This window comes from Rhinopithecus bieti, unplaced genomic scaffold (genome assembly GCF_001698545.2).
Source record: "Rhinopithecus bieti isolate Rb0 unplaced genomic scaffold, ASM169854v2 scaffold_36417, whole genome shotgun sequence".
In the NCBI taxonomy this organism is placed as follows: domain Eukaryota; kingdom Metazoa; phylum Chordata; class Mammalia; order Primates; family Cercopithecidae; genus Rhinopithecus; species Rhinopithecus bieti.
Genome location: NW_016815677.1, coordinates 923938 through 940976, shown reverse-complemented (window position 1 = coordinate 940976; position 17039 = coordinate 923938). Strand labels below are relative to the sequence as shown.

Genomic DNA, 17039 nt, shown 5'->3' with positions numbered 1-17039 from the left:
AAAGAGGCCCATAGGGTCCCCATTTGGTTTTGTCCATGTGCTTCCTCAGTGACGTGCCTGCTTAGTCCTGGGACAGGGCCCTAGACCAGGAGAAAATGATACTTGGGCTTTGGGAGGGGAGGCAGGCTGCACTAGGGAGGGTGGCTTCTGGGGACTCCTGTGATTCTGTGCAGTCTCCGATGCATTTGCAAAGCCGTTATTTGCTTCAAACCCTGGGTGGGAGATGGGACATGAGATCCAGGTTAGGAGCCAAGCAGATGGGAGCCCTGCACAGTACCATTGCTTCAACTGGGTAAACGTACCAGAAGAGACCTCTTGGCTCAGCTCCATCCCTCTCCAGGAGGTGCCCCCTGCCGTGGGCAGCAGATGCTGTCAAGACCCCACCCTGTCTTTTCTGCCTCCCCAGTCTGGCCTTCTCCAGCTGACTCATCCACAGCTCTGTGCCCGAGGGCTTTTCTAGAACATAGGAATGGGAATAGGTGCTCTGCCTACACCAGGAGCTCCCAGGAGTTGGTGCCTGACCCCCAGCTCCCTCACTCTTGGTAAGGTAATTCTGAGGGGTGGGTTGTGCATGATTTCCCAGAGTTTCCTCTATCAGATCAAGCTCCAGTTGCCCAGCGTGGGTAGCTGGCTTAGTAACCCAGCTTTCCTGATACCCTTCTCAGGTCCATTTTCCCTGTCCCTGGTAAGTGTCTCCTCCCAGATCAACCACTTGCAATTGAGTGCCTGCTTCAAGGTCTGTGTCTGGGTTCCCCAGACTAAGAGGCATGGCCTGTGGCCTCTAGAGGATAAGAGCAGCATCTTTTCTGTGTTCTCTAGTGCCCTTGCCTCTGCCAGCATAATGTGCCAGGCACTATGTATCCCTTGGTTCATTGACTCAGCTTCTCCCGCACCGCAGAAGGAAGATGTTTTCCCAGGGGAAGTGAGAGGGCTCAGGCTTAGAGAAGGTAGAGCTCCATAGCTGGTGAGAAACCTGAAAGCGTTGGAGCTCAGGGCCCAGAATCCACCACCGTGGAGGCCTCACCCTGCCCTGCCCCTGGTTTCAGCCCAGCACACCTTGCTGGGGCCCTGCTGTGCACTAGGTGCTACATTGTAATAAAAAGGAAACAGAACTTCAGAACCTGCCTTCCCGGTGGAGTGGAAGCAGACAGGCCTACACATAGCTGCAATTCAGGGCAGGGTGGGAAGAGCCCTTCACCCAGGCATTTACTCCCCCTGCCTAGCACATGCCAGCCCGCCTTGGGGAGGTGAACTGAGTAATGCCCATCTCCCGTGGGAACCTGGAAGCAATGCAAGAGCAGGGGGAGGAGGCCATTGCCTGGCACGTGGAGGAACGAGGTGATCGGACTGAACAGCGATGTGCACAATCACAGACCTGCTTGACATCGCAAAGCCCTAGCCACAGTAACTTTCCTGTACATTAGAAAACTCCGAGTACATGTGAGAAACAGGCCTGTGAGGTGCAGGGATGGTTTCCCAGCCTAGATGATGGCACAGGAGAAAGAGTTCATCAAGACTTGGTTGCTGGACGATACAGCATTATTTTAAAAAATGAATCAGCATTTATGGAGCACCTGGTGTTAAGCAGAATATAATTGGAAGCCCTCAGACATGGGGCTGGTAATTGTGGCTGATGGTGCGTATCCTCAATAAAGAGAGAGTGACTCTTGGGGAGAGCAGCTGTTTAGTGCTACTTGTGCCTTAAAGGGGCCTGGCCGAGCGTTTTAGCTCCCCTGTGGGAAATGTGCATGAGTCATCCTAATGGGCCCCATTCGGGGAGAAATGATCCTTCACTTGGTGCAGGTTCCTGCGCCTCTGCAGCTGATCATTAAAACGCACTGTGTTCGCCCCGATCTCGTGCTCTTCCAGGTCTGGGCTCTTTCTCCCCTTTAACCTCGGCTTCGAGCACAGGAAGCACACGCAAGAGAGAGGGTGCACTTGGTGACTCCCGGGCCCTGGCTGGGGCACGGACGCCTGACTTTGAAAGGTACCACGTTGCACAGGAAAGGCCTTTGGCTCACAGGCGCTGCTGTTTTGCTTTTACATACTTTTCCTGTGAGCACACTGGAAGTTATTCTTACTGTACAGAGCCTTACGTTACCGTGAGAAAGCCTCGTGGGCATTCCTGATCCTTCTTGGGAAGGCAGTGGGGGACCAACAGGCTGTGCCTGTGAGAAGCAGAAAAATGCCTCGAATTACACTGTCTAAAGCAAGTTTGAGAGGCACGCTATAAATACGTAGTTCAACAGATGACATAGGTCCTCTCATGGTTGGAATTTGGTGGCAGTCTGGTTCTGTCACCCGCTCAGGAGTGTTCTGCTGTGTCACTTGTCTACTTGGAGCCTCTGGTGGCTCCTCATCAACATGGGGAGGGGGATGGTCTGGATTTCTGATGTCCAGATGACCCTGGGCAAGACCCAGACTCTGCAGGCTGGCTGGTGTGTTGAGCTGATGATGATCACACCTGACATCGAGCACTTGCTGTGTGCCAGCCCTGTTCCGAATACACCATGTGCTTTAGCTCAGGTAGGCCTTGCCCCATCCTCATTCCGCAGATGAGGAAGCTGAGGACAGACAGCTAAATGATTTGTGGAACCATCTGGCACCCATGACCCTGAGCTTAACTAGTACCTTCCCCTTACCCTTCCAGCCTTCAGCTCTGAAGGAGAAGAAAATCTTTCTCTTATTCTTCATGACCAGGGCTGGTCTGAGAGCATTTTCTAGACAGTGACCTCAGGCCCCTAGAGGAGCACTCATGCACCCTAGAGCAGGAAGCCTGAGAGGAAGGACTGTCTGGCAACGTGGACAGAGGTTGATGGAGTCTGCAGGAGAGCTGAGCAGAGCCAAGTAGGAATTCAGGGGAGAATGAGGGGCAGCTCAGTCAGTGGTTCCACGGGGACCCAGCCTGGCCCAGAGCCCACCTCCCACAGAGAGCTGTCCACAGCAATGGGTGCTTGGCCCTTGTAAGGGGAGGTAGGGGGGTTCTTCTGTGAGGGAGTTGTGGTGGATATACTCTGAAATTTTTAAAGATGATTTTAAGAGGAAAGTTAGCGGTATAGGCATTGAAGAAATTGTGTGGACCTGGGAGTTCGGAAGCATGGGTTGGGTTACCTGTTCCTGGCATTAACCTTACTAAGTTCATCCCCGCTCAGGGCCTTCTGTCCCCAGTGGATAAATGGTTTTCAGACTGTGCTTGGTGTCCCTTTTTTCAGTGGTGCATGTTGGGATTCTGTGTAAGATTGTCGTTGCAGAAATCATGTACACACAAGAGTTTGAGATCTAGTAGAATAGACCATTCCCCAGGGATCCTTTCAGTAGTGGCTGCAGACCCTTCCCCGGTGTTTTGTCCTCAGGAGGGATGTGCTGGATTTTCTATCCATAGCCCCTGGCTGAAAGCACTTAAGAAATTCTAGGATTGAGGTATTTCTTTTTTTTTTTTTTTTTTTTTTTTTTTTTTTTTTTTTTTGAGACAGAGTCTCGCTCTGTCGCCCAGGCTGGAGTGCAGTGGCCGGATCTCAGCTCACTGCAAGCTCCGCCTCCCGGGTTCACGCCATTCTCCTGCCTCAGCCTCCCGAGTAGCTGGGACTACAGGCGCCCGCCGGGTCGCCCGGCTAGTTTTTTGTATTTTAGTAGAGACGGGGTTTCACCATGTTAGCCAGGATGGTCTTGATCTCCTGACCTCGTGATCCGCCCGTCTCGGCCTCCCAAAGTGCTGGGATTACAGGCTTGAGCCACCGCGCCCGGCCGGATTGAGGTATTTCTGAGTTCAAAATAGAACCTCCCACTACTTGAGAGATGCTGAAAAGCCTATCTCTACCACTTGAGGTTCTGGGGTAAACAGAGGGTGGAGCCAGACTCTGTTCTCAGCAGCCTCCTACCCAGGACCCATAGCTCACTCTGAGGGGGTGAAGCTGGAAGACAGTGGGCTGTGTGTGTGTATGACGGAGAGAGAGAGAGAGAGGAGAGAGAGAGACCGAGCAAGCAGGCTTGAGAGGAGCTGACAGAGGCTGGAATTTGGAATGTGTTTTTCCTAACAAGTTAGAGCCTGCAGGTGTCTAGGCAAGCAGTTGTGGCCGTGGGAGGGGCAGGACTGGAAAGACCAGTGGTGACCACTTTAACCCCCCACACTCCCAGCCTCCTGACATGTGGGACAGGTCACTGTCAGGTCTGTAAAGGAGTGTTTAGGACAGAACACCTTAGGTCAGTACAAAAACGGGTAATGGCTGCAGGGAGACGTATTTCAGCTCAGTGTAGGGAAGACCACTTTAGTGGTGATGGCTGTCCCAGAGGACTGTGTTGCCACATCGTGAGCTCCCTGCCCCTGGAGGTATGTGGGCGGAGCACTTGGCAGGGGCCTTCACGATTCAAGAGGGGGCTTAGAACTTTGAGGCGAGCCAGATCTTAGAAGGTAGAAAGCGAACCAGTCCTAAGTGGAGTGGAAAAGCAACCGCCCCACCGTCTGATTTCCAGCAGTTGCAGCTGAGTGCATGAATGTAGCTAATTAATCTTCCCTAAATTAATTTCCTTACCATGTCAGCAATGATTTATTGGCATGCCTATAAGGAGAGTTGGTCTATGATGATTGTCAAAGCCGAGGACAGGAAGAGGCGAGCAGTGGGTACTTGTGTGTGTGCCTGCATGGAGTGTCCCCGTATCTCTGAGTGGTGTAACAACCTGGTGCTGTGGACCCCTCAGGGCCCTGGGTGCTGGCCGTAGGCAAGGATCACACTGCTGTCTCCCAGCACACAGGCAGACGTGCCTTGAGAGTTGCGAGAGCTTCTACACCATTTTGCCAGGTGCCCCAACTAGGGCATGAATCTTACCTAAAGCATGAAAGGGGGGGAAAAAGAGCATTCACAAATATTTTCCTTTTCGTGGTTGAGAAATAGGACAGCTGTTGCCATGCATAATTGTAGCCATTTTCCCTAGTAATCACTGGGGCCTCGGCGGGGGTTTCTTTTCATGTCTTTGTCTTGTGTTCCCTACCAGATTTTCATCATCTCGTGGGCAGAGACCCTGCCTCAAGGTGCTTTTGCCCCTCACCATACTTGCCTTCGTCCTGGAGGTGCCACCTGCTGTGTAACAAGGACATGGCCTTTTCTTTATAAATTACTGACACATCCTTGAATCATCTGATTATTTGCTCCTTACAACGTTTATGTGAAGCTGAGAACGCAAACCACCCTGCTCTACTTCACAGGTGACCTGCCGAAACTCAGAGAAAACAGGTTGCCCGGAGTTACCCAGCAAGGGTGTAGCAGAGCCAGTTCCAGAGTTTCACTTGCCTGGACTGTCCCTGCCTGGCCACATCCTTTCTGCACTGCCACCTGCCTTTCTGTATATTTACATAGCCTCAGGCAGCTGCTGCTGCCCAGCTGCCACTGGTCAGCCTTGGGGCTTTGGAAATGCTGCCTGCCTCGGCCATTGTGGGGGTTCTGCAAACAGCCACCCACTTAGCAAGTCCTTAAAGCCAGGGTTCTGCTTGGGGCAGCTCAGACCTCTACGTCCAAGTTGAGTCTGGGCTCTGCACTGTATGTGCACTAGAAAGATACTGAGTGTGGCAACCAGTCAGCTGACCTTCCCCCCAAAACAGAAGCCCATCTTAGAGCCTCTGTTTGGACACCCCAAGCAGCAGGAACTGCCTTTCCCAGGCAGTGTATTCCTTTATTGGCTGTCAGTGTCCTTCCTGAATCACCTGGCTTGTCTCTGTATGGCTTCTGGGTCTGCACAGAACATCTGTCCACTGTCTCTTCTCTGAGCAGACTCATCATTATTTGAAGCCCTCTCCAGACCCCCAAATCTCTGTTTCTTTAATGTCATCTTTGTTGGCATGGCAACAGAGCCTCCATCCTGTGGACATCAGGCCCACCAGGGCCTGTGTTATGGTGGGGGGTCCCAAAGGAGGACTGGGACTTTAGGCCTCGGAGGGGAGACAGAGGCACTTCTGCTGCTGCCGCCTCACGTCCCCAACTTCAAGGAGCCCTCCTGATCCCCAGAGCTGGGGAGAGGGCCAGGGCTCCTGGCAAGCCAAGACAGAGAGCCCCAGGCCATCATTCTCTCACAGTGACCCCCACACAGCCAATGACAGGTCTGTGTCAAACACCACACCGCATTTTTAGCCAGGTGAATAATGAGTGTTGAATTACGATGCAGTCAGCACGTCATGTCTGCGCACCTGCCGCCTTGCTAAGGCGAAGGAGAGAGTGTCTTATTTGCACTGTTCCTTACTGTGGCTCTAGGCAAGGGGGCTTGCTTCATGACCTTCCTGTGATGTGCCCAACAATGCTCTGTGGGTGTATGTAATGTGATGAGGGGAGGCACAACTTCATCAATGATCACATTCAATGATCATAAGAGCATTAACTGAAATTAATGTACAGTCTTAAAGGTGAATCATTGAGAACATGGTCTGGGAACATTGAGAACATTCTCAAGTGCATTCATATGCGGTTTGCTTTGGAGTAGAGCAAAAGTCATGGGCCTGGCAAGAATCAGGGGCCTTGTGGGGTGCTGCCCCCTCACTTTCCAGGGAGAGGAGAGCAGCACAGAGACCCTTCGGCCAGCAAGACACTCTCCTTTGCCTTAGCAAAGTGGTGGGTGCGCAGACGCGACGTGCTGACTGCATCGTAATTCAACACTCATTATTCAGCTGGCTAAAAATGTGGTGTGATTTGTGACACAGGCCTGTGCTGTCCCACAGACAACAGGGCACTTAAGGGTGACCATGGGGCAATAGGGACAATGTGGGCCACCCAGTCCTGGAAGATGGCAGCCTGTCTGCCTCTCTCACCATTCTTTTTTTTTTTCTTCTTCTTTTGAGATAGAGTCTTGCTGTGTCACCCAGGCTGGAGTGCAGTGGCATGATCTCAGCTCACTGCAACCTCCGCCTCCCGGGTTCAAGCAATTCTTCTGCCTCAGCTTCCCAAGTAACTGGGACTGCAGGCATGTGCCACCATGCCCAGCTAATTTTGTATTTGTTAGTAGAGATGGGGTTTCACTATATGCTGGCCAGGCTTGCTCTCGAACTCCTGACCTCAGGTTATCTGCCCACCTCGACCTCCCAGAGTGCTGGGACTACAGGTTTGAGCCCCATGCCTGGCCTCATCATTCTTTTTTTTTTTTTTTTTTTTTGAGACAGAGTTTCGCTCTTACTGCCCAGGCTGGAGTGCAGTGGCGTGATCTCAGCTCGCCACAACCTCTACCTCCTGGGTTCAAGTGATTCTCCTACCTCAGCCTCCCAAGTAGCTGGGATTACAGGCATGCGCCACCAGGCCCAGCTAATTTTTTTTGTATTNTTCTTCTTCTTTTGAGATAGAGTCTTGCTGTGTCACCCAGGCTGGAGTGCAGTGGCATGATCTCAGCTCACTGCAACCTCCGCCTCCCGGGTTCAAGCAATTCTTCTGCCTCAGCTTCCCAAGTAACTGGGACTGCAGGCATGTGCCACCATGCCCAGCTAATTTTTGTATTTGTTAGTAGAGATGGGGTTTCACTATATGCTGGCCAGGCTTGCTCTCGAACTCCTGACCTCAGGTTATCTGCCCACCTCGACCTCCCAGAGTGCTGGGACTACAGGTTTGAGCCCCATGCCTGGCCTCATCATTCTTTTTTTTTTTTTTTTTGAGACAGAGTTTCGCTCTTACTGCCCAGGCTGGAGTGCAGTGGCGTGATCTCAGCTCGCCACAACCTCTACCTCCTGGGTTCAAGTGATTCTCCTACCTCAGCCTCCCAAGTAGCTGGGATTACAGGCATGCGCCACCAGGCCCAGCTAATTTTTTTTGTATTTTTAGGAGAGACGGGGTTTCTCCATGTTGGTCAGGCTGGTCTCGAACTCCTGACCTCAGGTGATCTGCCCGCCTTGGCCTCCCAAAATGCTGGGATTACAGGTGTGAGCCACCATGCCCGGCCATGCCTCATCATTCTTTTTAGCAGGTTTGAACAATTTCAGCAGAGATTCCCTTTGCATTTCTGCAGTGGCTCCTCTTGGCAGTGCCACCAGCCCTTCCTGGAGCCAGGTGATCTTCCTGGACCGAGTTTGCTGAGAGTAAAGTGGCCTTGGCCTGAAAGCTGCTGTGGGTTTCAAACAGAGAGCCTTGCCTTGCACACCCTCAGGGCTAGGATCCCTGTTGGGCCACCCCCTCACCCCCTCCCTTTCGGGGTGGTGGCAGGGCAGAAGTCTTTTTTTTTTTCGTTTATTTAAATTTTTATTTCCATAGGTTATTGGGGAACAGATGATGTTTGGTTACATGACTAAGTTCTTTAGTGGTGATTTGTGAGATTTTGGTAGCCCTCTCCCCCTGCACAGGCCGAATTGCTCAATCTGGAGCCAGCCCACATGATTGCAGAGAGGTTGCCATTTCCTCCACGTCTTAGATCCTGGAGATGGCACCTTGGGTCCTCTCTTTCTCCAGTTGACCCCCAGGGAAGAAAGCAAAAGAGCTGCAGTTAGCACAAACTTCTTGCTTCACTTCAATGAACAGGGCTGAGCAATACCTGGGAAAAGTGAAATTCCAGAGTAATATCTGGAGGCTTGCCTCTGGACTGGTGGGGAAGGGTGCTGGCTCTAGCTTATTGTTTCCCAAGCTTTCCTGATAAGGATCACCTGGCTTGCTTGTTAAACTACAGATTATTGGGGCTAGGAATCTGTTTCCTTAACAAGCGTTCCAAGCCATTCCTGTCTTCAGGCAAGTTTGGGAAACTGTCTGTCTACTGTACCAAAAATAGCCTGTGGAAGAGGAGTGCTTTTAAGCAAGTTTAGTTTTGCATATAGTACATGAATAGGTTCTCCTTGTTTGAAAATGTTTTAACATTACAGAGAAGTAGGTCTCTTTTGACTTCCCCTAAGCACCCCATTCCAAGTCCTTCCCTCCTCCCCAAAGAGGGGTCAGTTTGGAGTATGCATCTCCCAGACCCTTTCTTTAACTTAATAGAGATACAGGTTTCTGTTTTGTTTTTCAAAAGTAGGTATCATGTTGTAGTTATTCTATAGCTTGCTTGCTTTCCATTCAGAGCTATGTCATGGAGTGCTATGCCAGCTCACACAGAGCAACTGCCTTTTTTTTTCAGCCTGCTGCATAATGTTACATCGTATGAAAATAGCACAGTGTATTTAGCGGTTCCCCTATTGATGGATGTAGTAGTTTCGGGTCGTTTCTCATTATTACTTCAGGCAGCATCCTTGCCCATGGACCCTTGTGCACATTTGGGAATAAATACTGAGAAGTAAAATTGCTGGGTCAAACTAGGTGCATTTGGGGATTTTAATGGATTCTGCCCAAAGTTACCCTTGTAAGTGTCTCCACTAAAGTAGATTTCCCCTGAAAGCATGTGGAGAGGACCTAATTCTGCTCACAAGTGCAGCTGTCCCACAAAAGCAACTAAAAACTCTCACCAGTCCATAGGGAAGTGTGACCAAGGGGCAACACCCACCTTCCTCTAGTCCTTTCCTTTGGGGATGAACAGCTGCAGACTACTTCCTATCACAAAGTGACGTTCCTAAGATAAAAACACAGGGGCCCCAGCAGTGTGTGCGTTCCAGAGAGGAGGCATGGAGAGGCCATCCCCAGGCCACTGCTGGTTTGCTAGGTGACTATGACAATGCCCTGCCCTCTGGGCTGCAGTGGGCCCTGTGGAAAACAAGGGGAGACTAGATCAGGTCTCCAGGAGGACAAACTTATGGAAGCCCTTTAGGGGCTTTGGGCTGACCTGGGGTCTGTAGTTTTGTCTGAAAGCAAGAAAGATGCTTGCCTGGGGTTTAGCACTCTTCCCAAGAGGCCGAGCAAACAAAAGAAGATGTGACTCACTGGCTAAGCAGTCGCACTCTGCAGCCTTTTTTTCTGCTACTGCTCAGCTCTGCCTCTGTGGCTGCCAGGTCTCTGCCAATCTGAGACTAAAATCAAAGGAAAGCTTCTTGTGGACCCAGGTGGCCTGACCCACAGAGGAGTCCCGGCTGGCTGCCTTTTGGTTGAATTGTTCAGTTACATATACAGGAGTTGTCCGCTAACTGGGAATTTTTTTTTTTTTTTTTTTTTTTTTTTTTTGAGGCGAGTCCTCGGCTCTGTCGCCCGGACTGGAGTGGGGGCAGTGGCGCGGATCTCAGCTAGCCTGAAGCTCCGCCTCCGGGTTTACGCCATTCTCACTGCTCCCACCTACCCCGAGGAGCTGGACTACAGCGCCCCCCGCCACCCTCGCCCGGCCTAAGTTTTTTTTTTTTTTGTATTTTTTAGTAGAGAGCGGGGTTTCCCACCGTGTTAGCCAGGAATGGTCTCCGATTCCCTGGACCTCCAGTGATCCGCCCGTCTCCGGCCCTCCCCAAAGTGCTGTGGGATTACAGGCTTGAGCCACTGCGCCCGGCCTACTGGGAAGTTTTTAAAGCAAAGCGAAAGCAATTCCATCAGAAATCCAACCCCACATCTGGAGAAAACTCATTCCCTTCTTTTAGCTCAAAAAAGCAGCACCCTTCACACAAACCTTCTGCCGGGCCATCTGAACTGGTGGTGAGCCCCAGGCAGTGTGGACAGTGGTCACACTGCCCAGTCCTGGTGGCTGGGGCCCGTGGTACTTCACAGGGCACTCTGGTTGACTGCCTGCTCAACTCTCCTAACACCTGGTTGAATTTTTATTCCCAAAACTAGGACATGATTTTGCGAAAGGTCAGACAGTTCAGTGTAGTGTTTGCCAGGTTTCAGGTTGCTCAAACCTCAAATTTCTTTCCCTCCACCAACCTCACTTTGAAGTTCAAAAGCAAATTGATTAAATATACATTTTAGGAACTTTCCGATTTGCTTCTTAAACTAACAGAATTCTAGACTTTTTTTTTTTTTAATGGAAGGATTTTCAACTGTCAGCAGGTATAACTGGAACCATATGTCAGCAGAGACCAGGGGCTTTTCCTGGTTTTAGGATTTGTACATTCTTATTGAAACGGAAGTAAGTGGAGCAGGCAGCTCCGGCTTCATGACAGCCTGAGCTCAGATCTCATTTTCATTAGAAAATATAGGTAGTACTTGCTGAATCACAGGCCTTCCAGAACTCCTGTCCCAGGGCAAACAAAGATTTGGTTTATATCCTGCAAACCTCGGTTTGCAAATTACAGAGCACTTCTGAGAGCTGGAAGGGCGATTTCTAGATTACTATGGAGACTGCAACCCACCTGCCCCTCCCACCCCACCAGCGAATCCCCCCAAATGATTTTGTTTTCCAGAGGAAATATTTTTTCCCTTCCTTATTGCAGAATAGATGGAGCATGTTCTTGTTGAAGAGAGACAGTGAGGAAGTCTGGGACAAGAGAAATGAAATTAGATGTCATCCACAGCAGCTACATCATTTTCTCCATTTGGATGTCTGGCCCCTTGAACTCTTGAGACACAAAACCCTGCACCTGACCAGCATCTGAACTGTTCTGTTTGACAGCAGTTTACATGTATAATTTTCTCTCTAATGTATTCTGCAAATGGTAGAGTAGAAATAGCAAATAAAAGACATTGCAAGGCCTAGCTCTCTCCCACCCCTTCTTTCCCTGGCCTGGTGTCATTTGAGCTCAGTGAGTCTCAAGAAAGGCTGCCATTACAATGTCAGCATCTGGAAGCCACCCCCACTGGGTTCCCCCTGGGACTCAGAGACTGAGCCGCAGCCACGGAGAAAGCGGTGGAGTAGGGGCGGTGGGAGCCATAGATGCTCCAGTGCTGGGCGCTCTGGGCTCTGGTCTTCACTGATGACCTTCTCTTGTTTGGGGAGCAGTGACCGCTGTGTGCTAAACCTCCTGTTGGCCTCCAGCCACTTGCCAGGGACAGAGCTGCCGCCTGCTGTCCCTTCTTGGGCATCACATTCCTGGCAGCTGGTGGTCACTCACTCACCCTGCCACGACGGCTTCCACAAGCTGCCATTTACCAGGCAGACAAAGGGGGATTTTCCCTTCCCCTGAGTTTGCAGGCCCCTCAAATGCCTTACATTCCAGGAGCTGAGAGAGAAAGCAGGCTCCTGTGGTTTCTAATTAAACCCACAATTTAAATAACAATTCATGTAACCCCAAGGGTTGAGAGGAACGCTAACCTACCCCCTCCCAAGAGAAGCAGCTGGTGGCCCTGGCTGAGGAGCTGAGGGCTTGGCCTTTGCCAGATACGTGACCAAAGAGGGTAAGAGGGAAGTCCCAGGGCAAGTTTGTGATGAAGCGGGGCTAAGTAGGAGGGGCGTGGATTCGGTGGGTTCTGTGCTCCTCCTAAAGGTTAAGAAGTAAAAAGGGAGGAACACTTGCCATGTTTAATTGGAGCCTCCAATCGTGAATTTTTGCTCTTCTCCAGGGAAAAGTAGAACGGTGGTCTCTGAAGTGTTAGAATCCCAGATACTAAGGTTCTCATAGGAGTCCCCCCCACCCCTAGGTGACTCACTCTTTGTGAGTTGTAGAATTTTTCTCTGGGGAGAAGAGGCAGGGGCTGTGTTCTGGAATACAGACAAGCGGGGAGCTCAGACAGGACCCTGGGAGGTGGAAGATCTGGCCAAGCCTCTGCTCACACTGGACCTCAGTTTACCCATGTGTTGTCGAGGGGTCTTTGGGTCTGTTGCTTTCAGTGTCCTTTCTGGCCCTGGCTGTCTGTCGATCCTTGAGCTGCTTTTGTGTTTTTATTTGGCCTGTCTGTGGCCACAGTGAGCTTTGTAGTACGTTGATCTCACCAGATTGTTGTCTGATGACCCAAGGCGTGGTTGTGTTCCAGGTCTGGGGAAATGGAACGCCGAGCCAATTATCTCTAGACAAACTCTTCTGTGCCTCAGCCAGCACCAGGGGCTTGTCAGCATTTCTAGGCTTTCTGTGATCTTGTTTCCAGCTTTTCCTCCACTTCCATTGCATTAAACCAAGCAACTCACATTCCCTGAGGATGCCCTCCAGGTTCTCACCTCCATGCTTAGTGTGCGTTTCAGATACCCTTCTGTTCTCACCTCACTGTGCCCAGAGCCGGCCAGACATGCACGAGCCCAGAGGGCTCTTCCTCGCAGTGGAACCCTGCCAGTGTGGGTCCCATTCCTTACCCCTGTGAGACGTGGAGCTCCCTGAGTCCGGGCACCGGCTTTGGTTCCTGCCTCCCCTGCCTCTCCTTGCTCATCTAGCTGAGGCCTAAAGCATAGCTGTGAAGAGATGTGAAACAAAGAAGCCAAAGGTGGACTCATACCTGCCGTCTTCCTCCCTGCAGGTGACCATAGCCGATGACTACTCAGATCCCTTTGATGCCAAGAATGATCTCAAGAGCAAAGCAGGAAAGGGGGAGAGTGCTGGCTACATGGAGCCCTATGAGGCACAGAGGATCATGACAGGTAAGCGGAGCTGAAGCACAGGGGCTTACGGCTGGGGTCAGGGGGTAGAAAGGGAGTGAGAGCACTGCTGGGTGGTCCCCAGCCAGCCTCAGTGGGGGCATGGTGTGTGCTTTCGAGCTGGTAGGTGGGGGCAATGCTGTATTAAATCTTCCCCACAGTTGACCTGCTTATGTTTCACCTATATTAGGAAAAAAACTGGCAGGGCACCATGATAGTCCAAATACAAGGATATCACATACAGTTAACCAGAGGTAGGGGCCAAGAAGTAAGTGGGGAGAAGAAGGAGAAAAAGTAGTTCTATCAGAAATTTCTGAGTGAAGAAAGGTAGCATTTGAGACATAAAACTTTACTTGGAGCTTCCTAGTAGGCAGGGCAAAAAGGGAAGCAGGCTGGGTCACCTGGCTTTCATTGCTTAGTAGAAGAGAGCTGACCAGATTACTAGTAGAGACAAAATTATTTCTGACCACATACCTAGAAATCTTTGTTTTGGAGGTGGAAGCAGCATAAAGAACCCTGGTCTACATGACAGGGTTACAGTAAGCATGGAGACTTTCCCCCAGTGGCTGTTTGCCTGTTGCCGTTGATGACAAAACCTTGTCAAAGCTATTGTGTGGAGTCAAGAAGAATGTGGCTGGGTACGCAGCATCCTGGGGGCCTATTTTAGCTGGAATAACACAATACTTGGAGCATCTTTAAGGAGTGAAGGGTTATCAGACATCAGTCATCTTGTAGGCAGGATTGGGGAAAGGTCACAAGCAAAAGAGATACCCCTGTTGTGGCTTCTCCTGGTTCAGGAGGGCAGGCCAGACACTGAAGAGCAGCTGTGTGGGCTGCCCCCGTGACCCCACACAGGCAGGGCCATGAGCAGCGACACATCAGCACATTGTGCTGCAGGGTGCAGGAAGGTGGCTGGGAGCAAGTTTGGGGCTGCCCTGGCTTTGGAGGTCTCTTGAATTGGTACCCTGTATATCCGGGGACTTGGGGTACAGATACTGTGGCCCTCTTATTTGTCTGGTTTTGGTTTTTTTTTTTGGCATTCCTGTCTTTGAGCACCTTCTCCTGATTCCTTCTTGAATTAGTAGAGACCCCATCTCTACTAAAACTACAAGAAAATTAGCCTGGCATAGTGGCACGTGCCTGTGGTCTCAACTACTTGGGAGGCTGAGGCAGGAGGATTGTTTGATTCTGGGAGGTGAAGGTTGCAGTGAGCCAAGATTGTGCCACTATACTCCCACCTGGGCAACAGAGGAAGACCCTGTCTCAAAAGAAGCTAAAGTTTCTCAGGTCATTTTTAGCCAGATGAACAACTATTCACCTTTGAGGTCTTCAGCAGCACCCAATAGGGAACTCCAGCTCCATTCCTAAGGCACCAGGCAGGGACAAACCCTCCATGAGATCGGGGCTCCCAGCAGATGCCCTCTCCCATCCTCCTTCCATTCCCGAGTCTGGACTCCTATAACATCCTGCCTGTGGCTCCATGGGACCTCAGCCCCTGTCCCATGTTCTGTACTCGGAGCAAGCCACTTACTTCTATTGGTGCAACTCCAGGAAAGGAGCTGAACCTCTCAGTTTCCCTCAGCCTCATGATGAAGACATATAATGAGGCTTAATGGGGGTGTATGTCAAAGTGCCCAGCATGGAGTCTGGTTGGTCTGGACTCATCTAGGCTGGTCTGGACTAAAGCAGTCCTCCCATCATGGCCTCCTGAAGTGCTAGGATTGCAGGCATGAGCCACTGCACCCGGCCGACTTTGCCATTTTAATGAGGGCACACCCCACGGGGTTAGGTCCAACGCAGGGCAGTTTGATTGAGGCAGTTTGATTTAGAACCTGTTAAAGACCTCATGCATTCTCTCTCCAAAGAAGCATTCTAGCATATGCTGCTCTGTGTTTGTATCCTAGCTTGGCAGCTATGCCCTAGTTTACCCACAATTCTTGTTTTTTAAGAATATAGGTTATTAAAAGGGGTGTTTTCTGGTTGTAATGATCCTTGCTGAAGCTGCCTTTGACTCAAAATTATTTGTGTGTAATTCTTTGTGGCGTCACCCCAGTGATTGATGACAGGGCTGAATGTGGGCTAGGATACGCCATCAGTGCGTAGATGCTCCAGGAAGCTCACAGAGCTGACGTGAAGCGCTTCGAAGGGGAGATGGTGGGGGAAGAGAGGGTGGTGCTGGTGACGGCAGTGGAGTGGGAGTGGCGTGGAAAAAGTTTAACCTTTTAGATTGATCCTTTTTGGATGATATTACATTTTATGTGTATAGGGCAGTGTCTTGAGTAAGTAAGCAAAATGCTGACAGGAAGGCTGTGCCCTCTGTGTGCCGCAGGTGGCGTACCTGTGCAGGAGGAGCCCGGGCTGGAGTCAAACAGTTCTGGGTTGGTCATTTGCCACCTGAATGACCCAGAGACCTCGGTTTTCCCCTACAAAGCAGTAGCCTCAGATCAGGCAGTCATTAGCGCTTCTAGCTGCTTTGGGCTGCTAACTGGCCGTGTGACGATGGGCAGCACATTGTATGCCCCCATATTTACTTATGTATGAAATGATGGGCCAGTGATAACAACAACAGGGAGGCAGCTGGTAAGCTCTCGAGTACTTGCTTACAGCACTTGCTGTCAGTTCTTAACTGGGTCCTCACCATTCTCCGTTGGAATATAGGCTGCCCCACTTGACCAATGGAGAAACCAAGGCACAGAGAGATTAAAATCTAGTCCAAGACATCCCAGCTGGTAAGTCAGTTGTGGGGCTGACTTCCTAGCCTGTTTGAACCATCATGTGGGACTTTCTTTCCAGGGCCTCTCCAGCTCTGGTGCACTGCAGTTTGGTTTTCAGATTCCCCAGCACAGCCATCTTGGGCAGTGATTCACTGAGGAGTCTTTGTCCTCTTTGTCCCTTGGCTCCATTCAGCAGCTGGTGGGGAGATTGGCCCCGCCCTGTGGGGCTAGGATGGAAGTCCTGAGGAAGTGTGCCTGTTTCTCCCAGGGACTCCTCTCACCCCTGCCCTCTGAATCCCTCAGCTTATCTTCTCCACAGGCTCCAGTTTGTGTCACCTGCAGAAAGTATGTTCTGCTTCCAAGATGAATGCTCAGCCCTTCACAAACCTCCGAGCCCAGTTGTCTGGGCCTCACTTGCCATCCCCATCGCCTCTCTCACCCCAGCAGCATCGCTGGGGGTATCTCCTTAAATGCTGCAGCTCTGTGGAACCTAGTTGGAGAGCTAGTGATCTGGTCCAAGCTTTTTTTTTTTTTTTTTTTTTTTGAGGCGGAGTCTCGCTCTGTCGCCCAGACTGGAGTGCAGTGGCTGGATCTCAGCTCACTGCAAGCTCCGCCTCCCGGGTTTACGCCATTCTCCTGCCTCAGCCTCCTGAGGAGCTGGGACTACAGGCGCCTACCACCTCACGCAGCTAGTTTTTGTATTTTTTTTAGTAGAGACGGGGTTTCACCGTGTTAGCCAGGATGGTCTCGATCTCCTGACCTCGTGATCCGCCCGTCTCGGCCTCCCAAAGTGCTGGAATTACAGGCTTGAGCCACCGCGCCCGGCCCAAGCTTTCTTTTTCTTTTTTTATAGATGGGGAAACTGAGGTTCCCCTGGTGGTGTAGTGGCTAGGATAGGGAAACTGAGGCTCAAGAAAGTTATCCTTTTGAGATTTTTTTTTAAAACCCACTGATTAAATGTGAAGCTGTCTTGTAAACCAGTGAACTGCCTATCCCCAGAGGTATCAAAGCAGAGGCAAGACAACC

At 50.9% G+C, this 17039-nt stretch overlaps 1 protein-coding gene across 1 annotated transcript in view; it reads left to right on the top strand.

The window, feature by feature from the left end:
• SHB (SH2 domain containing adaptor protein B) overlaps positions 1-17039 on the top strand; it is a 148323-nt gene that overhangs the window by 40341 nt on the left and 90943 nt on the right. Inside the window, exon 2 of the mRNA XM_017853567.1 lies at positions 13182-13302. Within this exon, the coding sequence (XP_017709056.1) occupies positions 13182-13302 (121 nt within the window). The remainder of the gene's footprint in view (positions 1-13181; positions 13303-17039) is intronic.